The following is a 14,919-nucleotide window of genomic DNA, read 5'->3' on the forward strand; positions in this document are numbered from 1 at the left end:
GCGACTCTGTAAAACCTTCGGTGCCAGGTAGCACAGTGGCACCTGCCTGCTGCGCTGCTCCCCGTCTTTGTCTCGTCTGGCAGTCGCCCCCCTTTCTTTGCTCCACACACACTGAGCCACGGCGGGGATGAACAGAACAGAGACAGAAATTGATATTGAGTGAACTTTCCACATTTTTGCTTGTTTCGTGTTGCTGCAGTCAGAAAAATGAAGATCAGACTCTCCTACGGTTTTCATCTACGAAGCTGTACATTTCTGCAGTATTTCTTAAAGGATCTCTCTTTTGATGTGTGAAGTGAAGTGAACCCTCCCACACTTTCTCTCAGAATGAGACTCCGCAATGGGAAGTTGTGGTGAGGAGAATTCTTCAAGTGTGTGATTCTGCCTAGTAAGGAGGAAGAAAAAACACAATACTGGTAAATGCAAAAGACCGTCAGAAGGTTTGGTTCGTCGTGTTTGCACAAGCTCCTAGTATCTGCAGTATTGCTGACCGGTGCACAGATTAATAGCCTCATTAAGGCACCTTTACTTAAGGCCATCTTGTTTTTTCAATTAAAGTTAAAAGAAAAACTCACTATGTCAGCATGGTGTCCCTCATGGGTAAGAATCCACTCAGCAGGAAAGTTGTGGTTCCACAAAATCAATGGTTGTTTCGAACTGTTGTTTTTTTTTTAACACATTTGCCACGTTTGAGTTTTGCAGTAACTTTTCAAGAATGAAAACAGGGAGCTTGCAGATTTATGTGCTGTAGGTTTATTACGGGAAGATCCACATGACTGATGCTGTGAAGAGGTTTATGTGATTGGACTAATGGTGTTGAGACTTGTTTATCTGCAGGATGAATATGTGCACGGGTGTAAACATGAGTGTTTCTCCTCAAACCAACATCTCTTCAGACAATAATGGACCAAAGGTTCCAAAAATCAATTCACATCGTCATGTCAGTTGACTGCTATAGTTCGCTGCTCCTGCCGATAATAATAAATAAAAATACAGTTTCTTTTTTTAAAGTTCAATTTAAGAGCCTCCTAAAACACGACACAGCACAAGATTTATTAGCCTTCAAGTGAACACACATCAAAAGAAACTTAACTGTAATAAATGTCTTTTCAAGACTCATTATTTCAGAAAATGCTGAAAATAGAACCTTGAGATTATTTGGCAACTGCGACTTTTAGTATCCAATTTGACACCCTCCCACCCTATAAAAACAGAGCCAGTATACACTTCACATCAATAATGCATATGAATATTTCTTTACCTTTGAATTCATCTCCACATAATCTCTCATTGGCCTGTCTGCATGGAGATTGCATGTTCTCCCTGTGTGTGTGTGTGTGTGTGTGTGTGCATGGGTGTTCTCCGGTTTCCTCCCATAGTCCAAAAACATGCAGATTAGTGGATTAGGTCATTTGGACACACTAAGGTGTGAGAGTGTGAGAGTGGATGGTCGTTTGTCTCCTTGTGTCCCCGCGATGGACGGGCAATATGTCCAGGGTGTGACTCCGCCTATCGCCCTATGTCAGCTGAGATTGGCACACCCTCATGTGGAGGATACCGTGGTAGAAAATGGATGGACGGATAATCTCTCAATGTTCCTTTTTCATCTAGTCAATTAAGAGAATGTGATCTTTATTATTAAGTTAAGAGTGTTGAAGATAAAACACGTCCGTTTGCAACGGAAGCTGCTGTAACAAGTTTGTGCTTGAACCCCTGTTAAGATGTTTGGATATTATTCCATCCTAGTGGATTAAGTGGGTCTGCATTGATCTACTCCACACAATTGTGTGTGTGTGTGTGTGTGTATGTGAGTGACAAACAGAGAGAGAGAGGGAGACGGAGAGGGAGAAAGGGAGAGGGAGAGAGAGCGGCGAGTCTGAGTGACTGCCAGTTGGGTTTGCAAAAATATCGCAGCTGGTTGCTTTGTGTGTGTCTGTGTGTGTATGTATGTGAATCTGTACGTGTGTGCGTGACTGAGTGTGTGTGAGGAAGGTGGAAGGTGGAAGGTACGCGGGGGAGCCGGTCTCTGTGTGTGTGTGTGTGTGTGTCATATAGGAGAGTAAAGCAGCAGCAGCAGCAGCAGCAGCAGCAGCAGCAGCAGTAGTGGTTGTACAGTGGAGCGTGTTCAGTGTCTGGATGATAGCGTTGCCTCTCTCAGCTGTGGGACGAAGCCTGACTGTAGGTAATCACACACACACACACACACACACACACACACGTATATAAGTAGTGTACACATACAGAACACACATACACACAGTTATATAATGGCTGTATAGTATATACACAGTTTATTTTTGCTTCTTATGTTTGTGTTGAGCGTCATTCATTCATTCATTCATTCATTCATTCACGGAGACAGTTGAGTGTGACGCGGTGGAGCCGGGGTTAAAATCTGCGCTGAATGTTTCCATCACTTGTGCACGTTTGCCACATTTGCATGCAGGACATATTTTCCTTATGAGCATTTTCATAAACCTGAGCAGCTGCTTTGTTAAGTGGCATATACTCTGTGTTTGTTTGTGTGTATGTTTGTGGTTCCACTGGGATGTGTTGGGATGGAGATGCAGTGGGTGTATCATACCCTATTTCCAATGGTGTGGAACCTGAGCCGGCTGCTCATATGACATGACATAAGCCTGTGTGTCACACTCCAGGAAGAGAAGGACACACACACACACGCACACACACACAGAGGAGGAGGTAAAACAGACTAATATTCCAGCTTTAAGTATAAGAAGAATTTTGGTAATGTGAGACAAATGAATGCAGTTGAAGTCTCAGTGTTTGTGCTTCAATTGAAACCAGAAAATGATTAAAAAGAAAGACAGTTTGAGGAGAATCTTCCCATGGTTTCAGCTCGTGTCCCTGGTCCACATCCCCTTTTCTCTCCCTGGCTCTGGCAAGATGCAGTCTTGTTCCCTTTAACTCATTTTTTTCTTCTTCTTGGGCTGGGTAGTGAACGTGCTCAGAATGAGAGCAACACAGCGAGCGGCAAAAGGTAGAGGATGAGAACACACAGGTGGAGATGGAGAGAGGGATAGTCTGAAGACACTGGAGGAGAAATGATCAAATGGGGGGGGGGACAGACGGGCTTTTCTTCAAGCATCATTTAAAGTGAAGTGCAGCTTAATCCGTTTCTGAGATCAGTTCATGACATGGAATCGTTTCGAGTCATTTTCATACCACTTTCTCCTATCTTTTCTCCTGTTTTCACTGCCTTCCAGGAAAGGGCTGCAGATTTGTGACGAGGATTCCTTGTTCTTGCTTCTACAGTACATACATAATGCACATTGAAGTGAAGTTCCCCTGTGTGAGGGAAAAATGCCCGTTTTAGAAGTGAGTGCCGCATTTGCACCGGCTCCCAGATACAGTATGTGGAGTGAGGCGCGACTAAATCATTCATTTTGTCATATAAATTGCATTGACTACATCACAGAATGTCCCACAAAAGAAACTTCTCCCTGCATGCCGCGATAAATTCACCCACAGTCGATTTATGGAGATTACTCGGGCTGCTGATTGAATTTATAAAATCCATCAGACTTTTGGTCCCTAAATTGAGTCAGAGAATTTTGAAAACGACTCCAAACCATGACTGATCACCTGTCAACGAAAGCTCCGGCCAAGAACAGCCATGGCCAACGTTGGCAGCATTTGGCAAGTGTGAATGTCTCAGCTGAGGTGTCCAGAGAGGAGGAGGAGGAGGAGGAGGAGGAGGAAGAGGGTCCTGTTGGTGCAGATCGTATATGAGAGGCAAAATAAGCCTTGGGCTTTTTTGTTTAGTGATTGTGTTGGAGCTTATTGCGTCAGATGGACATCTGTATACATATGATAGTTCTCCTCTTACTTATTCACACAAGTTATGACCAAACTAATTAGTTATCCTACTGTATTGTATCGTCTCGTCTCGTATTATATCATATCTCGTATAATCTCGTATCATCTCATATCGTCTTGCATCGTATCGTATTGTATCGTATGGTATCGTATCGTACCGCACCGTACCGTTTCGTACCGTACCGTACCGTATCGTATCATATAGTATCGTATCGTATCGTATCGTACCGTTTCGTATCGTATCGTATCGTATCGTATCGTATCGTTTCGTATCGTATCGTATCGTATCGCATCGCATCGCATCGCATCGCATCGCATCGCATCGCATCGCATCGCATCGCATCGCATCGCATCGTATCGTATCGTACCGTTTTGTATCGTATCATATCGTATCGTATCGCATCGCATCGCATCGCATCGCATCGCATCGCATCGCATCGCATCGCTTCGCATCGCATCGCATCGCATCGCATCGCTTCGTATCGCATCGCATCGCATCGCATCGTATCGTATCGTATCGTTTTGTATCGTATCGTATCGTATCGTATCGTATCGTATCGTATCGTATCGTATCGTATCGTATCTGATCAATGTGATTCCTCTACTATTTTTAACTCAATAGGAAGAGAACGTGACTTGTGAGCAGAGGGTTGCCAGGTTGTTTGAGTACCTGCCAGGTCAAGGGCTGGGCTGGGGTACCTGTTAGCAAGGCAGAACCAATCCCCCATTGCTCACTGTTAATTGGACATTCAGCATTGTCCCCAGCCACATGGGGAGCCACTTCCAGTGTACTCCTAATGCTGGGCCTTAGCCTGAGTGAATGGGTGGAATTGCATCAGGAAGGACATCTGGTACCAAATCAAGTGTGACAAAATCAATTTACAACAGTGTGAAGCCCCCGGGACCCTCATGTGGAGGATTAAGCAGTCGAAGATGGATGGACAACAGAGTGAATGGCAGCCCTGATCTGCATGGCTTGTATTGGGCAGTACGGAACTTCTGGTTTTGTGTCAAAACTACAAAATTCTTCTTTATGACATATGTCCTCTGACCCCACCCCCTTGACTTGTCAACAAATGCACGAATGACAGCAACTCATATTTTATGGCAGTTGTAATAAACCGTTTTAACAAGAGTAAATCCTCCTGTGTTACGTAAAAAGATGCAGCTGGTGACTTTTAACTACAAATCAATGTCCCTGACATCCAAACCACTGGCGAACGAGTTGTGGCTCCACGTGTCTCCCTGTATTTCAGTAGCAGTGTTTTGAATCTTGTGTTACTCCCATGAGGCAAAGTTTCAGAGTTGGATTCTTCTACTAAAACAAACTGGTTGTTCAGGAAAAGGGATTTCAGCAGCTGGGAAGCAGAGGGGTGACGGTGGTGACGGTGGTGTACCTGGCCCAGGTGTATCACCTGGGCCAGGTACACCATCGGTAATTACTCTAATTGAGGGATGACAGGAGTTACGCACTGGAGCTTTAAGAGAGTAAATAGTAAAGAGCACACACTCTGCTCATGCTCTCAGCGCTAATTGTTTTTAGTGTTGAATCAGAAGTCGAGAGCTGTATTATCTCTGGGTGAATAAGTGAAACCACTCTCCTCATTATGTAGACCTCTGGGGATAAAGCAGGTGGACTTTGTTCCAGAGATTTCAGGCCAAAAAAAAACCCCTCCCTGTATTTCTCAAATGAAATGTTCTCATTCCATTAAACGTCCGACTAATTAAAAAACGTACTCTGCGCAGATATGAGATGAATGTATTGAATCAGCATTTTTTTTCCGACCCCTCTCTCTCTGTATATTCTCTTACTTCTTTACGTCTCTTTTCATCACTGGCTTCATTCATCACCTGCTCACTGCAGCATCTATACTCCCACAGCTGCTCTCAGCCCTCCACCGGAGCATTTTTTACCACAGGTAATCATGTAAAGGGTTTGCACTCCTGTCGTGCCAGTTGGTGAGTTTGCCATGGTGGCGGTTGGCACAGAGACAAACTGCATTTTGGTTGGAAGAAATATAATTTATTATTATATAGGGAAGTCGATTTACCATCTCGATTGTAAATCGAATATGGATCGAAATAGTTGTGTCACGTGTTTTTTTGCCCTCTCTCTCTCTCTGTGTGCTTGTGCATTTTTTGCATGTAAAACATGCAAACACATACAATATTTTCACGGACCGGTATAGAAACAACTAAAAACAAAGTCTCTCTGATTTAGGTGAGAGTTTGGTAAAATGACCTGAAAATTCAAGGTATTAGCCTATTTAGTTTAAATGTTTTTTGAGAAGGCATGTTGGGTCTTTTCTTTTCTTTTTTACTATACACATTTACTGGTAATGTGACAGAGAACGTCAATAATAGTTGCTCATTGTTATGCAGCTGTGTTCCATATAACAGATAAGAAAAATGAGAAGTCGTTAATGCCCTACCGCCTGGTTAATGTTCTTAACCTTTCACGGAGCAGTTGGTGCTGGATCACGTCCAAAGTGGTGCAGCTTTAAAATCTGGTCTTTTGCTCCAAACACTGTAGCTCCCATTGTTTTTCGTTGTTGACATTATTCCACCACCGTGAATTTGCACAGAAGAAAGTGATGGTGATTCAATTAAAGAAGTAGAAGGAGATGCTGTCAGACTTCTGTAGAGAGTGATTATAGAGAAGATGCTGATCTTTACTCCAGCATCACGACTCACCCTGTGTGTGGAGCAGACGTGTGGAGGCCATGCGTCGGCACGCTTACTCAAGATTATGCCTCTGATATTATAACAAAGGGGACATTTCATAACTCACATAGCAGCCGACATTCTCCTATCAGGAGAATCTCTACACTGTGTGTGTGTGTGTGTGAGAGAGAGAGACAGAATCTCCCTTCCCTTATTATTATGTACGAAAAATGACTCAGCGATTTCAGTATAATAATAGGTTTCACAGGGGAACTGCAATGCAATGGAAATGATATGATAATAGCCTTTTAATTTTCACACTTCTTTGATTTACTTCCTTTGAGGGACACAAGAGTGGTGTTACGTCATAGACGGCGCAACGGTTGATCACATGACGGACGCATACATATTCACTATTACTCACATTCACACCTACAGAGCACAGCGTGTGGTAGGAAGCCAGAGCGCTGCAGGGAAACCCCAAACATGCAAAGTCTGCACAGACAGAAGAGCCTCAGGCAACAGCACTTGCACACGTTTATTTTCATAAAACCGAGCTGCATCGTAGGAGAAGTCATCTGGAGCGACTGCCGTCAAATCAATAATGCATTCACAATGGGTGAGTTTACTCTTACCGCTCGTCTTTCAGCACTCAGTTGTGATACGAATATGATCAACAGTGACCTAAACATTAGTCTGACACGTCGTCAAGTGTAGTTAAAAATAAGAGTTTGCAACTGGTTTTCGTTTTTTTGTAACACCTACCATTGATAGCTTATACAAAAGATGATATACATTTTATTCTGTTCATTATTATGAAACTTTCGTTTGGCCATTTTCACATCTCATAGTCCACTAGACTCGGTACGATTGTGGCCTCAACAGTCAGCCTGCCCGAGTTTGCTTGCTGCACTTTAGTGAAATGAAACGCACCTCTTGAATAATGTATTCCCCTCCTCGCCTGAGGCGGCCCCGCGTCAAGAATTACTGAAGGAAGAAGACGAGACAAACCAATGAACAACATAACTCGCTCATCTGCTGGTTCATGCGGGACAACTTCTGTTTCCGCCACATAAGAGCAAATATATGACCGATGTTAGTCCGAAATATGAATCTGTTAACAACACATTTGTGCTGAGTCAGTGACATAATCCTCCAACTTTGTAACATATATTGTTCTCCCCCAAAAAGAAGAAATAAACAGCCCCAAACATGACTCGGCTAAAATGCTTTTGCTGATTTTTATTTAGATTTTTTACAGTCTGTGCATAGTGAAGCATACGATATTGTTCATTAAAATCTGTCCGATATCCAATCCCTGGTCTAAGTACATCAAGAAATGCAGGGCATGAAACAGTAGGTGGCGTCGTAACAAATAACGGAGACATTTACCTAAATATCAACTTTCTTGCCTTGAAATTTTGTTTTCAAATTCACAAACTTTCAAGGACCCATGGGAACCCTGCAGAGAATATATGCAGCGTGTTGCAATGGCAATGTTTTTTTTTAGAGCTGAAACGATTAATCGATGAATCGATTATTAATCGATTACTAAATTAATCGACACCAATCGATGAATCGGTTTGGCGCTTTTTTCATGATTAAAACAAGATTTTCGATTGTTTAAGCTTCTTAAATGTGAGGATTTTCTTCATTTCTTTGCTCTAGATAACAATGAAATCATTACAAGTCAATGATTTTGGTTTGTGGACAAAACAAGACATTTGAGAACATCATCATTTCCAGGTTTGATGAACACCGATCAACCTTTTTTAAGGTTTTCTGATATTTTATGGACCAGATGATTAATCGATTAATCGAGATAATAGTCGACCGATTAATCGATTATGAAAATAATCGTTAGTTGCAGCTCTAGTTTTTTTTCAGTTTTCTTCTCTTAAAAACCAAACACATGTGAAGTGTCTTGGGTGTGTGTTCTGCCGTGAATTTGCTGAGTCAGCAAACAGGCCCCCGGACCATGACAATGGTGCTGTGCTGTGCTGAGAGCTGCTCTGTGCGTGTGTTTTGTGTTTTTGTGAGTCATGTCAGCGTGATCTCCAACTGGCGCTGACTCCGGCTCCTGCTTGCTTTGACATGTTGGTCTGACAGTGGGACGAGCAGCTCGTCTGTCGACCGTTTTGGCGACACTTCATGCCACATTCACTTGTGAGAAACACGTGTAAAATGTGGAAAAAAGAGAAGAAGAAGCTGCTAAAGCTAAGCAGTCTGCCCGTGCATATGCTCGTTGTATGAGAAACCCCACCCCTCCCTCCCCTCCCCTTCCCTCCCTCCCCATGTCATTCATTCATTCACTTTATCTGTTGTCTTCGTGCACCTTTTCACATCTCCTGTCCTCTCCGGTTTCATCCATCATGCTTTCATGAACCTCATCGTCCAGTCCCAGGTGTTCACCGGCCATCAGTCTGCACCTCTGATGTCTCTTCCATTCTTTCTCGTGAATACTCGCTTCACTCCATCACCGTGGACCTGGATCTTTGCGTTTCATTATTTATGGAGAGTTGCTGCAGTTTTGCAGGTTGTCGTACGCGGCCGATAAGAGAGATGTTCCTCTAACGTGCAGAATTCGAATGAGTCTGTATTGGTACATACAGCAGACAGGATCTGTAAAAGAAGCTCAATACTTCTGTTTGTCTAACCTCAAATGCCAGTAAATCCAACACAATGGTCCTTTCACAGCAACGACAAAAGCACATTCTTATTATTTAATAAAAACAAAACAAAACCCATAAAAGTTAGATTTATGTTGTTTTGCGTCTCAGTGCACTTACATTTTTTCCTCCTTGGCAACCCAACATAATCATTCTTACTGCTGTGCATTTATTGCCTCAGGCAGCCGTGCGGCAGCCATTTTTCAAAAACACTTAATAAACTAAATGCATTTAACTGAATTAAAGTCATGTGCGGGGGCAGTTTCAATCTATGGACTACTGAACAAATCTCTGTCGCACAACTATAAAGCAAACCTTTATATAAGGAATACCACATCAACCATAGCGGTCGTATATGAATGGATTTAATGTAGCGAGTTAAACACACAGACTTACCATAAACATGTATATACACACACACACGCTACAACTTAATCTCGCTTATCATGAGATTGACCTCCTCTCTTCTGCTTCCCCCCCTGGTGTTTATCAGCCGATCAACTCAATTCCCCGTGACCTAAAGTGGGCCAAAGCTCAGCTCGGTCATCTGGTGCAGCAGCAGGATCTTGACACAGATGGGGGGCGGGGGGGGGTTATTGCTCCTGGTCTGGGTTAGACTGGAATCACGCACAGTGCCGGACAGCCGGGGGTAACGTTCAGAGCAGAGCGGCGGCGATAAGGAGGATGATGGTGACGTCTCTGTTGTGATAGAGTATGCCGGGGTGGGCAGAACAATATGAAACTGGGCTTATCATAATCCTGAGATCTTTTAATACAGTGTGTACAAGATTGGAGGTGACATATGTCACACCTCATGGAATTTGTCCAAAAAAACACATGAAACAGAACAAAAACCATGGTGCAGCATTGTTATGCAAAGATATTAAGACTGAAAATAAACTATGGACTGGCGATCTGTCCAGGGTGTGACCCCGCCATGGATGGATACCATTATGGTAGAACCTCAGGACTTCCACGGAATGACCGTCCAATCACAGACAAGAACTGCCAGATATCAAAAGTGAACGTTATCTTGGAAAAAGGGGCAGAAGCACTCACTCAATGAACAATTCTACAGCCATAAAATCAAAATAAATCTTGATTATCATGATGGTCACAAGAGGGTTAACGCACCTCCAATTAACTTCCATCTCTCCGCATCAACGCCATTGTTGTTTTTGTTGTTCGAGCCATAAGACACTTTGAGATCCTATCTGAGCGAGCAAGACATAATTCTGATCAGAATCACATTCAAAACCATCCCCCCTGTCTGTTTTTGTAGCTGTCCAATCAATCAAATCAGAATAGACACAATCTAAATACGAACTGGGTGTAGTTTCTCATCGAGTTGTGTCACTGCGGAATGAAAACAGGTCGATGAAGCACTCACCGCTGCGAGCCTTTATCAGAAACTCTTAAGACATTAAGGCATGTTATTTGCTGCTTGTTCTTGTCGTGATATCTGCTGCTGGATTGTCCAGGATTAATGTTTGTCTGTCTAATGATAATTCCAGTCGAGTCGTTATTTAATGAAGAGCCTTGCAGGTGTTCATTCATGCACCAACTAGCTCTTCTTTTACATCACTGACGTTGTATAAAGAGCTATTGATTGTGGTCTTTGATGGATGCGCGTTTGACGCTTGTTAAACAAAATAATCCCGTGGAAGTCAATCACCTGATAACTGTTGAGCTGCACAATTGATTATTATGGAGATCAGCATGATTTTGCCAAGTCATGATTTTTACAGCCTTCATGAGGTGGAAGGAACGATTAAAAAAACACTCACTGTAAGTTGATCGTGTTGAATTTCTATTATGGGGGTGAAGATTAATGAAGAACATATTAATATTTACACGAGTGACATTTCACGTTATTTATTCTTAAATTCCAAAGGGTGGGGGGGGGACTGCATCTTTACTGTCCTGACATGATTCATACTTGTATTAATACAGATTGTTTGTCAAATATCTTGACATGTTTGACATGTTTTTTGTATTTCTGAAAGATTACAGATACAAACAAAATGATGGTAGTTTAATTAGAACCACAGCAGAGGAAATGGCAAGCAGACAGACAGACAGACAGACAGGCAGGAGATGGGGTCTTGCATGAGGGCTAAGAACAAGAGTATATAGGTGAGGAGGTGTGTCTCGCCAGGTAGAGTGGGGGTGGAGTCAGGTGAATGAACTGTGACATTGCGATTATGACTTTTGTGTGCGCACAGTGAGTCTTTTTCACATCGTATTTAAAATCCTCTCATTCATAACAGTTATAATGTTGTCATTTCACGGCTGGTGGAGCAAAACAAGTGACATCTTTATTTTTTTCCTCTTCTTTCAGTAATTAATAACCAGATTCAGTGTGAGTTAAGTTCTCCCTCACCGCGTGTCTCTACTGCGGTCGTGAAGAACTGATAGAGTGAAATATCACCATCTGGGCCAGTAAATCATCTTGTAGCAGCAGCAGCAGCATAAAAAAGAACGTATTTTGACATCAACATCTGTGTGAGAGCAGTGACATTCACACAGAAATGTGTTTTTAATAGTCATCGTAATCTCTGCTCTGCAAAAAAAAACAAAAACAGATTCAACCTTGAGAATTGTTAATTCAGCTCAGTTTTGATGCTGTCTTTTTTAGTCCAATCCCAATCTCAATCTCAAGTATTGGATCAGAGCAGATCGGGACTCTTATCTGTGCTCCAGTTGAGAAGTCAGATATTGTTTCATTTGCGCACACAAACAGTGCAGCAACACTTCTACGGATAAATATGTAACTTTACTCTGTGCACGACAGATTTAATGTGAAATAAATTGGACAGAAGTGCCGTTATATCATAAAACACACAACATAAAATCATAAAAGGAGACGTCCAGGAACTCATAGAATCAACACACGTTGGAAATAATCATTATCAGTGTAGGTTTTCCAGTGCAAACATTTACAAAATATAGAAAAATATAGAATATAAGGAAGGGAAATCACAATATCTAGTCTAGCAGCATTTAAACAGGTGATGGCCGATGGATAGAAACATAAACATAAGAGACAAGTGAAAAAGGCAATAAGACAATTATAATAAAAGCTGCTCGTTTCTACAGCTGTGGATTAAAACGCTTAAATTGTCACTTTATGGAGTTAAGGAAACAAATTGCACTTGGAATTAAGGATTTTTTTATTTATATTTTTGGTTGCCAGGGAGCTCTTGTAAAGATTTGAGACAAAGATTTGTTGGAATTTTCCAATTATTTTGCTCATTGGTTGGTCGCTGTGTAGCACAAATGCTGCGATATCAACGAACATGCAGGCAAGTGATATTCTCACCATTTCTGTGGCAGTGACATCAACATGTCGCGCACAAATACAGAGCTGCACCAGCAGAGAAGAGAGCGCGGCTGAGGTTTCTTTCTTTACCTGCAAACACTGGTGTACTCTGCAGCTCTGACACTTAAGCAGATACACGTCATGGATTGGGACGGCGGTGAATCGACAGATAATCAATAATTGATCGTCCCTTTTTTTCCCCTCACCGTTTGCTTATTTCTTTGTCGGGATTTTAACCGTCACCCATTCACCGTCATCACTGTTGTCAGTATGACATTGTAACTCCACTGCAACAAGAGACTCATTATCCCTGTGTGTGTGTGTGTGTGTGTGAATACACGGAGGAAGAAGAAGAAGAAGCTTGTTCTTTGTGCAGTGCACCACTACACTGTTATTAAAAGAAACACACTCACCAAAGAGACCTTATTATCTCTCGCAGAGAGAGAGGCTCTTTGGCTGCCTGTACCTGCTCCAGCACTGTGTTTTGTCACATTATACATGACATTACCAGGCTACACACATACACACACACACAGAGGAGAGGCTCATTTGTGGCCCTGAGATAGTGATATTTAATGGAGCAGCTTGTGTGTCTGTGTGTGTTTTATTTAGCTTTTGTGATGAGGAAAGAAGACGTGTGCACCGAAAATATAATGTAATGCACAACTTCAAATTTCAAGCCACTGTCAAATCAAACTTTATTTATATGGCACTTTACATACAAGGCAATGCAACTCAAAGTGATTCACAGGATACACAAAAACAGAATCAAGGGAAGCCATTTGTGTATTATGCATTAAAAACCGCAATGAAGATGAGAGATAACTCTATTGTGGAACAAACAGCTGTGAGACTAAAATAGTACTGGGTGATCTAAACATGAGGTAAAAGAGAATTAGAAACATTAATAGTAACAGATAAATCAGATAAAAGTAAATAGATGAGGTACTTTGAGGGACGGAAGATGAGATAAGCTAGAACATGATAAACAAACAGGTGCAGTAAAATAGAAATTAAAACAAATTTGGTTAAAGGACACAGAAAATACGAGTACAAACAAATCATAAAACTCGTGTAAAAGGTTAATCTGTTGATTAATACAATCACATTTAATATATATTTAATATTCACTTGTTTTAATTATTGAAAAAAGACTCAAACACACCCTCTGGCTGCTTTTGTCCATGTGGACTGCCGTAGACACATGGTGGCGCAATACTGCGTCCTTCATAAAGCAAGAACCTTGACCTAAAGTACATATAAAAGGCTACAGAAGTTCCAAACACTTTGACAAACATTCATATGAGGAGTTTAAAACATTTTTAACCGATGAATCTTTCAAAATGTTCCACACTGGAGCTTTAGATTGACGTAAGAAGTCCGACATGTGGAAGAGTCTATGTGTGGTCTTACTGTAGGCGAGAGAACGACAGACACAGAAAGGAAAAGGGATGATTCACCTTCCCATTGACTGAAGTGTCACTTTACAGGGTTTCTGATGAACACCTTGTCATAAGTGACGCACTGAGTGTGTGTGTGTGTGTTTGGGTGAATAGTTTCTTTTATTGAATTCATTTCTTTTTTGAAGGTCAGGGTTTTTCAAATAAGAGAAGACAAATAGAAAAATGGAGACACATTGACGTCATGAGCTTAATCACGTGGTGTTTTCATTCTCTGGCACATGAATTGAAGAATGTTGTGATTATTTGTGTGTAATTTGGGCAGCCTGTGGCCAAGTGGAAAGGGAACTTGGCTTGTAACCAGAAGGTCACCGGTTCAAGTCCCCACCAGGCCGAAAGGGCTGGGGTACCCCTGAGCAAGGTACCCAACCCCCATTTGGGGGTAGCGCTACAGCGGGGGAGCCCACTGTTCCTAATTCTAGGATGGGTCAAAATGAAGAGCATAATATCCCTAAGGGGATATTAAAGTATCTAAAATTGTTGTCCCTCAACAAACACGGGTTTGTAGTGCAGCCTTTACTGCAGAACCCTGAAAATTCTTTGAGGTCCAAACTCAAACATTAAATCACGACTCTGATCAACACACAAGACCAGGTTGAATAATTCCCTCATCAAAATAATAAGATATTTATACTGAATTGGTGAACATAGTCAGAAAGTTTGGGGTCAGAAAACTTGTACAACAGTCCAACACATAAGATGCCTACTTGTAGCGCTCACTTCATTTCATGTAAGTTATCATTAATTAGCTTTTTCTGTTAGTTTACGATGAAAAGCCTGGATTTCACAGAAATGTGTTAATGCACATATGTACTGTACATGAAACCTATGCTATTTTGTGGTCTTGTACTTAGCTAGCTTGTAGTTAGCTGCCGGCTGGCTAGCGCGTGTGCTAAAAACGTTCCTTGTAAGACTTGTATGCGCATAGACTTTCTCGCGTGTACAGGCTAGCTTTATCTATAAG

The 14,919-nt window shown here is 41.9% G+C and overlaps 1 protein-coding gene across 7 annotated transcripts in view; it reads left to right on the plus strand.

The window, feature by feature from the left end:
• Positions 1–14,919, plus strand: part of mctp1a (multiple C2 domains, transmembrane 1a) — a 165,803-nt gene that overhangs the window by 27,401 nt on the left and 123,483 nt on the right. Inside the window, exon 1 of one of the 7 annotated variants that reach the window (XM_058636131.1) lies at positions 1,910–2,178. The exons of 5 other annotated variants lie outside the window; for them this stretch is intronic. In XM_058636131.1, the coding sequence (XP_058492114.1) occupies positions 2,137–2,178 (42 nt within the window). In that variant the 5' untranslated portion in view covers positions 1,910–2,136. Of the gene's footprint in view, positions 1–1,909; positions 2,179–7,009; positions 7,124–14,919 lie in introns of those variants that run through there. One more of the 7 variants, XM_058636132.1, reaches the window with a different exon arrangement.

The sequence above is a fragment of the Solea solea genome, chromosome 8 (genome assembly GCF_958295425.1).
Source record: "Solea solea chromosome 8, fSolSol10.1, whole genome shotgun sequence".
Taxonomy (NCBI): domain Eukaryota; kingdom Metazoa; phylum Chordata; class Actinopteri; order Pleuronectiformes; family Soleidae; genus Solea; species Solea solea.